This window comes from Ixodes scapularis, unplaced genomic scaffold (genome assembly GCF_016920785.2).
Source record: "Ixodes scapularis isolate PalLabHiFi unplaced genomic scaffold, ASM1692078v2 ptg000247l_1___fragment_3__unscaffolded, whole genome shotgun sequence".
Lineage (NCBI taxonomy): Eukaryota > Metazoa > Arthropoda > Arachnida > Ixodida > Ixodidae > Ixodes > Ixodes scapularis.
Window position 1 is genome coordinate 1,485,649 of NW_024609948.1, and position 8,937 is coordinate 1,494,585.

Genomic DNA, 8,937 nt, shown 5'->3' on the forward strand with positions numbered 1-8,937 from the left:
AGCAACAACGGTGGCCGTATCAGGAACGAGGGATTGATTCATCTGGCTCCTTTGCGTCGACTCAAGAGTTTGTGTCTGACTGGAATAAGAAACGCCAGTCGAGCTGTCCTTCGAGTGATATTGCAGAACAACGAATCTATATACGCTATCTTGGTGATAACGACGGAACTCTTCGCCTCTAAAGATAACGTGATGCACTTTGCGCTTCGAATCAGTTGAGTCAGGAAATGTACGATTTTGTTTTTTGTAGCGAAACGTTATCTCCGTTTTCAGATAGCGAGTGAGGGTATATATATATATATATGTACTCGCACGTACTACGCTTACAGCAAAGCTAACCCTACCCTCTCCCCCGACATCACGACACGACACGACTACTACCCTATAACCCAAAGCGACAATGGCTCGACTAGACAGGTCCCCATCTCTCCCGCTGGCCGACACCTGCGTACAAGTGTTCGCTCAGTCCAGAGTGTCAAGCGTGGTGGATTGGAAAACAGTGGTGCTTAGTATATACCACGAAGAAGAGGGCTACGCTTGGGACAACGTGGAAGGGCAAATTCACTGTGCGTATACCGAAATTTCAATATTAAGAAGCTTTCCTACGCACATCACATTCTTGGAGTTGGTGCACTATCCAATGCTGCGAGACCGCCACGTCAGTGATTTGGTTCGTTTCTACCCGAACATCAAGACTTTGCTCCTACGTCACGCACCCGGCTTGACCAACGACTCTGTAAAGTGCTTAGCGGACGGTCTACCTAATTTGACTCACTTGCAGATGGGATCGTGCTATCACCTAGACGACGAAGCCTTGATGTATCTCGCAGAAAAGAGGATAATCGACGTTGGCATACGGAGCCTCTGCATGACCGGACTCGGATTTATACGCCGAGAAACGCTTCACCAATTTCTCAACGTGCATCGAAGACTGACTACTCACCGCTAGAGACGTCCCCAACAAGGACGTCTACCTTGGTGAATACACTTTGTGTATTTCTAGCACAGTGTCTCCGTCACTAAGAAACATTGCGCCAACCGACCTAGACGTTATCGAAGGTGTGGACGGTGTTGTGGGTGACATCGAGTACCAAGACCTCGACAGTGACGACGGTGACGGTGACGACGGCTACAGTGACGACTACGACAGTGACGCCGACGAATATCTCGAATCGGACGACGACAGAATGCTGGGTCCGATCGTCCTAAACACCTTCAACTACGACGAAGGAGAAGACTCAATGGGCGAAGAAGACGACTGAGTTATGCTTGAAAATAAATAATTCGTGTGCTTATATTTTTGAGTCACGAATCGTTCTTTTGCATGCACACTACACTAGTGCCAGTACAAATAGTTTATTTAATGAATTCGATACATTCCACTCACTGCAGATTTACAAAGGCAACACACAAATTGCTCTCTCGAATTGTAAATCATTGGAAATAGACAATTTAAACATAAGGCGGCGTGGGCACAGGGCAAAGTAACTATACACACCGGACAGTTCATGCAGACGACGCAAATCGTCGTGGACGGATCGGACCGCTTCATGGAGATGCTCGTCTTGTCGATGCGCGTGGGATACGGACGTCCTACGCTCAGCGCCGAAAAAGAATCGCTGTTTTCGAGAAAGGACTTTAGCTTGTTCGGACAGGAAAGATCAAACTTGGAAGTGGCCAATGCTGTTATAAAGTCTAGGCTGTATTTGTTTGAGACAAACTCAATGTCCTTGGTATATTCTAGCAACCAAAATAAATCGCTATTTCTATACACGTCGGACACCTCCTTGATGTAGGTTACGCTCGCGCACAATCGAAGATAGGGGCAGCGAGGGTTGTACTTGGCGTGTTCCTCGACTGGGTCGTCGTAGTCGGCTTCCCACGAAAGCAACCGAAGTCCGCAACAAAAGCATTCCACGGTCCGATCGGTCAGGTAATAAAATCCCGCAGATGCCATGTAATCCACGTCAAAGACGTCTTCTTCTTTCGGCCGAGCGTCGAAGGAGGCGAACCTCGCAGCGTAAGTCTGAAACTCGGGCCTAAAGGCAAGCGCTCGTTCGGTCACCACCGCCGAGACGTCTGGACTCAGCGTGCGTAGCGGTGCGTCACAGTCGGATTCGTGCAGTCCTTGGGGAAGTGTTTCGTCCGAGGCCACGATAGTAGAGAGTTGAGTCTTTTGCTGGCACATCGAGCAGCTGAGAATCCGCTTCTCCGGATCGTAGGCGAGTCCTGCCATGGCAAAGTCCTTGGGTGTGGGGGTACTGTTGCGCAAAGGCCACGTCGCAAAAGTTTTAAAGTCGGACATCACCTTGGCCACAGTCGGGTCGTGGTCGAACATGTTCTTAAGCAAAGTAGACTCTAGAAATAAAGTCGATTTTGAGTCTACAGGCCTTGCAATGTTTGAATAATATGGTGCAGTCGAAACACGACACGCAGTGTCCGCACGGCAAGTAGGCAATGTTAGCCGGAGCCTTCATGCATACGATGCACCTCTTAGTTGATTCGTCTCGTGACTTTATAGCGGAATAGTGCGTATCACTGATCGCGCTATCTATCACAAAGTTACCCCACCTACCGATAGCCTTGTGATCGAACGAAGGAAGGGCGTTCACTGGCTCAAACAGAGTGTGACTGCCCAACGGAGTCGCCTTGCTGCTCCGAATGGCACTCACCATCGCCGATACGTTCAAGGGATGCGTCAGGTTGGCCGTGTACAGAGTACTCATAGTCCTGTTGCGGAACTTTGGGTCCTTGACGAGATCGTCGATCTCGGGAAAGTGAGACGCCCAGTACATCTCGCTCCTGTAAAACTTTTCGACTGCATCGTGCACGTAGTAATAGGTCTTGTTCACTCGTAGAAACACGCAATTGGGGGACCTGCGGGCGTGTAGCAGCCACGGATCGTCTTCTTCGCAGTCGAGGATCGAAAATACTTGCACCCCGCAGTAGAAACAAACGAATATGCGGGTCACTATCTGTTCGCGGGAGAGGTAGCCCTGCTCGTCGTCGTGCGAGCAGAAAAAGCCGGCCTTGGCGAACGCAGGGCCTCGAACATCGTGAAAGGTCTTGGCTCGAATCTTCTCGTCGACGTATCTCTTGTAGACCGGGTGAGAGTAGCTCGGCAAGACGGACACGACCCTTGCTACGTTCAGCCGCGGGTCCCTGTACTGCTCGAGAAACTTGCACGGCATTCGGCGGTGAAGGTCCATCGGGTGAAACGTGAGCGTCTCCCAGTCCTGTTCGGCGACTTGAAATTTGCAGTGCCGACAGTAGATGTGTTTCCGGTCAGCGCAATATTCTAGGCCGGCATAGGCAAAGTCTCGAGGCGTGGCTCTGGTGCGAAGTCGCCATTCGGCGAACGTCTTGAAGCGACGCACGACTTCCTTGCTTATGGGATCCGTAACGTGTCTTACAGGAGAGATGGCGATAAATACGTGCCCACGCTCCCGAACGACACGTCGACCTTACTCGGCTACTCGTCCAAGAAACTCATGCAGCACATTACCAAGGCGCGCACGACGCTCCTGACCAACGGAGATGTGGAACCGGTTGCAGATATGCTCTTTCGCGTTTTCGAACTCGGTAGTAACATACTGATGACGGTCGACATGAATCAGATGGCCATCCAAACGCTCCTGAATGACAATACAGTATTTCACTGCGTAATGGGAATCGAATACGTACGAAACAGTCTCAACATACTTAGGAAAACCTCTTCCTCGTCGACCACTCAGCGCGTCATCAGGGATCTGAAGCCGTACGTGGACGCGTACGCTACTGCCATTCTGCGCCTGCTACTCCTCTATATCGAAGAGATCTTTTCCCATGCGCGCGAGGCGACTCGCGGTATGGCGGTGGGCGCAAGGACGGCAGCCAAGATTACGGCGGTCATGCTAGTATCCCTGTGCAACTACGCGGCGGTGCGCGTAAAGTGCAACCCCATCTTTCAGTTTGAGAGCGCCATGGGCCACAACTGGCTCGACGTGGCCAACGGTCTCAGCCTCGTGCACAGGATCACGCAGCCACACACCGTCAACGAAAACATTGTCGGGGCCATTCGCGTAAAGTTTTCGCAAAACAACAAGCCACAGGACGTCATCAACCTCCTGGTCGAAGAGAGCAACAGGTTGTACACGAGTAACGTCGAGAACGGAGTGTACCGCTGCGACACCGACTACATGACGCTCCGGACCGTCATGCCGGCCGAGCGGGTCACGGACGACGTTAACATCATCGATCCGGCCATCTCTACGACGCTGCGTGACCACAACGAGCTCATCATGAAGAGTTCCGACACGATCCCCGTGCCGCGGACCAACCACTACGTGCTAGCCCTGCAGAAGGAGAAGGCGCCGGCCACCGAGGTGTCGGTCCTTAACATCGCCTCCATCATAGAACAGTGCATGAGCAACGGGCGCGTGGACTCTCGCTTCGTCGAAGTGCACAAACAGTCGGACCAGGGCACGCAGGAGCTCAACAAATTTTACAGCCAGGCCTGTTGCGTCTCGCCCCGTAACCTCGGTCTGTTTCTACAGTGCCTAAACTTTGAGATGATGGACTCGGACATGTTTGGGGCCACCTTACAGTGCCTCAAGATGACCAAATGCATACCCACTCCGCGCCAGGAAGAAATTTCCACCTACTCAAACACGGCGCTATTTCGGATGGCCACCAACCTGTTTTATCACACGCGTTTCTCTAGGAACTACCGCGGCGAAAACACCTACCTGTACGACTCGCGCTTCTTTAACGACTTTCTACTCTGGGTCCAGTCGCCCAACTATCTGGAACACCACATCTCGCCTAGCGTGTCGTCGTCCATCATCTCGTGGTGCACGTCCATGTCTACTGCCATGCACACTACGCGCGACGCCAACGGAGCGAAGTGCGCCATGGCGGCCATATCCACGTGCGAGGTGGACCAACGCGTACTAGCCGACTTTTTGAACATGTTCATCAAGCTCTTTATCGAGGACGAGACCGAGATTAGCGTCATCAACAAGAAATTTCTCGAGAAGGAACTACTCAAGGCTTTTGCCTCCGTGTCTAATTGCTACAACCTGTTTAGGGGGCAGTTTGTTTCGGCGACGGCCATGCGCCTCTTCCTAGCCCGTTGTAGGTGGTCCGTGGCCGACGACGTGGAAGTCATCGTTCCGGTCGAAACAAAGTTTCTCAAAAGACTGATATGCGACAGCGACGACCTGTTGTCCAACTCGATGCGAGACAAGCTCCGTAAAACCATGGAAGACGTCTCCACGATGATGGCGCCGCTACTCTCCAATCCATCCACGTCCACGCCTCGCAGCAAGGACGACGACAGCAACGTGCCCATATGCATTTGAAATAAAAAACCGCCAACGCCCCCATATACATTAACAAAAAGGTTCGGTGACTGATTTGAACGATCGAGGGAGTAAAATGTTGAAACAGGTCACGTTCGTCGATATCTTTTCGCAACAAAAAATGAGGACCCTGCGAGACTATCTCCATTGCGAACTGGACCTTTCGATATCGATACCCTATAAAATCTGGATCGCTATCGCAAATTTCTTTATTCAAAACAACGTCCCATCGGTCGTAGAGGGAGCAGAGTGTTGTCAGAAAGACAGCTCGTCGTCCCTCTATCTACTCGTCTTTTCATACAGGGACAAGGACGCCAACCGAGTGGTGGTGGACTGCATAAACTTCATCAACGTGCTGCGCGATCTCAAGGTGCACGACGTGATATTGCCGCGCGCAAGGCTGAGAAAGCAACGCTCGGTCGCGGTCCTCCAGAAAGCTCCCGTTTATTCATGTACCGCCCGTAACTTCTATCATTTATCCTGCTTTTGTTTTCTAGAAAGTGCGTGTTCATTCTCGCCCCGATCACGCGACGCTCGAACCGCTTTCGCCGAATCTTCGAGATAGCGACGCACTCTAGATAAGAGGCCGCCCGCGACCTTGTCGAGTCAGTCTCGCCCCAGCGCTCGATTCTGCTGACACGCCGACTTCGACGCCCGCGACGCTCTGCTTTCTTCTGTTTCCTTCTTTATTGTTGGCACAAGTTCGCCACATTAAACGTTTATTTATTTCTGTTTATTTCTTGTTTATTGGTCACGAATCACCACCCGTGACATTCTGGTGGAGGTGCGGGGTAACGCATGCCCCTGCCGCGTACCCCTCCGAGGTCCCGCAGTACAAGTCCGGACCCAGCCTCCCGAGGACCCGACGAAGACCAGATCGAGACCCGGTCAAGTCGCCGCATCCGAGGTCTACCCCCGGAACACGAACTTCTGCCGCCCAGGACCAAGCAGCCAACAAAGCCGACGATGGCCAACCAGTCGCCGACGCCCGCCGCTCCTGCCATCGTCTACCTGCCCGCCGCTCCCCGTATGCCGACACCTTTCCACGGCGAGATCCACGAGGATGTCGAAGACTGGATCAAGCACTACGAGCGTGTGGCGCGCCACAACGGATGGACTGCGGAGCAGTGCCTCCAGAACCTCTACTTTTCGCTGGAGGGTACTGCGAGGCATTGGTTCGAGAATCACGAGGCTTCGCTTACGTCGTGGGACATCTGTGTGGCCGAGTTGCAGCGGACGTTCGCCACCCTACACCGACGGGAGAAGGCAGAAGATCTCCGAATTCGAACGCAGGGCCCCGACGAAAGCGTCACAACCTTCGTAGAAGATGTCCTCCGCCTGAGCGCCCGTGCCGACCCACGAGCCACAGACGACAAGAAGCGGCGGGTCCTCATGCGCGGGGTGAGAGACGACATCTTTGGAGGCGTCGTGCGCAACCCGCCGGGCACCGTCGAAGCCTTCGTCACCGAGGCGACTAACATCGAGCGCGCCCTCCAAGCGCGCGCTTCCCACTACCAGCGACATCCAAGTCCAAGTGTCGCTGCAACCGCGCTGCTTGGCGGCGAGAACGCTCCTGGTACGGACATCCGCGAAATTATCCGGGAGGTCGTCCGGGAGGAACTCCGCCAGTTGCTGCCAGCCGCAAGTCGTCCAGCGACACTCTCCATTGCCGAGGCTGTGCGCGAAGAAGTGCATCGGGCGCTCCAACCAGAGGTTCCCGTCACCACGGTGGCACCGGAGGAACCGATGTTGAGCTACGCCGCAATGGCCCGACGACCGCCGCAAGCCCCCCGCCAAGCCACGTCGCCACCCCGAAGAGACGCCCCAACGCCGCATTACCCCCGAAGACAGGAAGATCAAGCGCACGTTCACCCAGACCGACCTGCGCCGAGGAAGACAGACGTCTGGAGGACGGCCGACGGACGCCCGCTGTGTTACCACTGCGGGGAAGCTGAACATGTGTACCGCCGATGCCCATACCGACGACTCGGGCTGCGCGGATTCCACCCAAGTGACCCGCGTCCCAGGTATGGTGAACGCCCTCGGGAGATCGACGAGTACTTGCGACGACCCCAGTCCCCCGAGCCTGCGTCCCGCCGAGAGTTCCGATCGCCTTCACCACGACGTCCAGCTTCGCTGATGCACCGACCCCGACGTGAAAGCCTGTCGCCCCTTGCTCCACGCCGGGGAAACTAGGCGCGGCAACCCCTGGAGGTGGAGTTGCCGAAGACGACCGACGCCAAGATCCTCCACGAACGTCGGAGGGCCCCCACTCGAACGCTACCGGAGACCGAAACGACGCTCCTGAAACGGTGTCCAACAACCTAAACGTCATCATCGACGGCCACGACGCATCGGCACTCGTGGACACCGGAGCAGACTACTCAGTTTTGAGTGGGAGGCTCTCCCGCCGCCTTCGAAAAGTCACGACGCCGTGGGATGGACCTCAAATACGAACCGCCGGTGGGCACCTCATCACACCAATCGGGCGATGCACCGCTCGCGTCGAGATCCACGGTGAGACGTGCCCTGTAAAGTTCGTCGTTCTGCAAGACTGTTCGAGGGACGTTATCCTCGGAATGGACTTCCTCTGCGAGTATGGCGCCGTCATCGACCTCGGAGCAAACCGGTTGACGCTGCGAAAGCCTGTTTCACCACCGGAGGAACCCAAAGCGACGTCATCTGCGGTCCGAGTCCTCGCCAGCCACGTTAACTTACCGCCGCGGTCGAGTGTTTTCGTACCCGTCGGGATCACCGAAGATTTCTGCGGCGAAGTTCTGCTCGAAGGAAGCCTCCAGTTGCTTCTGGGAAGAGGAATAGGCGTCGCAAGAGGAGTTGCTGAACTTCAGGATGGCCGCACTGTGGTCCTCATCACGAACTTCCGAAACGAAGCGCAACACCTCACAAAAGGTGCAGCCGTGGGCCAGGTCGAGGAACTCCAAAACTCCGCCGCTGTCGCCGCCATTACTGACGAATTCTCGCCACCTCAGCAAGACAGTGCGTCGCCAGCGCAGCTCGACATTGACCCTAAACTCCCGGGCCCGAAACGACGACAGTTGATTAACCTTCTCGCCGAATACCGCGACTCCTTTGCCACGTCGTCGAAGGTGCGCCAAACCACCGTTGCGAAGCACCGCATCGTTACCGAGGACGACGCGCGCCCTGTGCATCGATCGCCATACAGAGTCTCCGTTAAGGAAAGGCAGGCGATCCAGGAGCAAGTTCAAGAAATGCTGAACGACGACATAATTCAACCTTCAAGCAGTCCTTGGGCCTCTCCAGTCGTACTGGTTAAGAAGAAAGACGGGACGCTTAGGTTCTGTGTAGACTACCGGCAGCTGAACACGGTGACGAAGAAAGACGTCTACCCACTCCCCCGCATCGACGACACTCTAGACCGGCTGCGCCACTCTCGATATTTCTCATCGATGGACCTGAAGAGCGGCTACTGGCAGATCGAAGTCGACGAAAGGGACCGAGAAAAGACAGCCTTCGTCACGCCGGATGGACTGTACGAGTTCAAAGTGATGCCCTTCGGACTGTGCACGGCGCCAGCAACTTTCCAACGTGTCATGGACACCGTACTGGCAGGACT

The 8,937-nt window shown here is 54.7% G+C and overlaps 2 protein-coding genes across 2 annotated transcripts; one reads left to right on the top strand and one right to left on the bottom strand.

The window, feature by feature from the left end:
• Positions 1 to 377: 377 nt before the first annotated feature.
• Positions 378 to 3,892, bottom strand: LOC120847346 (baculoviral IAP repeat-containing protein 3-like). Its single transcript, XM_040219059.2, has 4 exons — positions 3,846 to 3,892; positions 2,576 to 3,093; positions 1,773 to 2,358; positions 378 to 444 (listed from the first exon to the last, which is right to left on the bottom strand). Exons 1-4 carry the CDS (start codon positions 3,890 to 3,892, stop codon positions 378 to 380), a joined length of 1,218 nt encoding a protein of 405 aa, XP_040074993.2.
• A 62-nt stretch (positions 3,893 to 3,954) lies between these two features.
• LOC115330382 lies at positions 3,955 to 5,358 on the top strand. Its single transcript, XM_029992209.4, has one exon. The coding sequence runs from the start codon at positions 3,963 to 3,965 to the stop codon at positions 5,340 to 5,342; it is 1,380 nt and encodes a 459-aa protein (XP_029848069.4). The 5' UTR covers positions 3,955 to 3,962; the 3' UTR covers positions 5,343 to 5,358.
• The last annotated feature ends 3,579 nt before the right edge of the window (positions 5,359 to 8,937 follow it).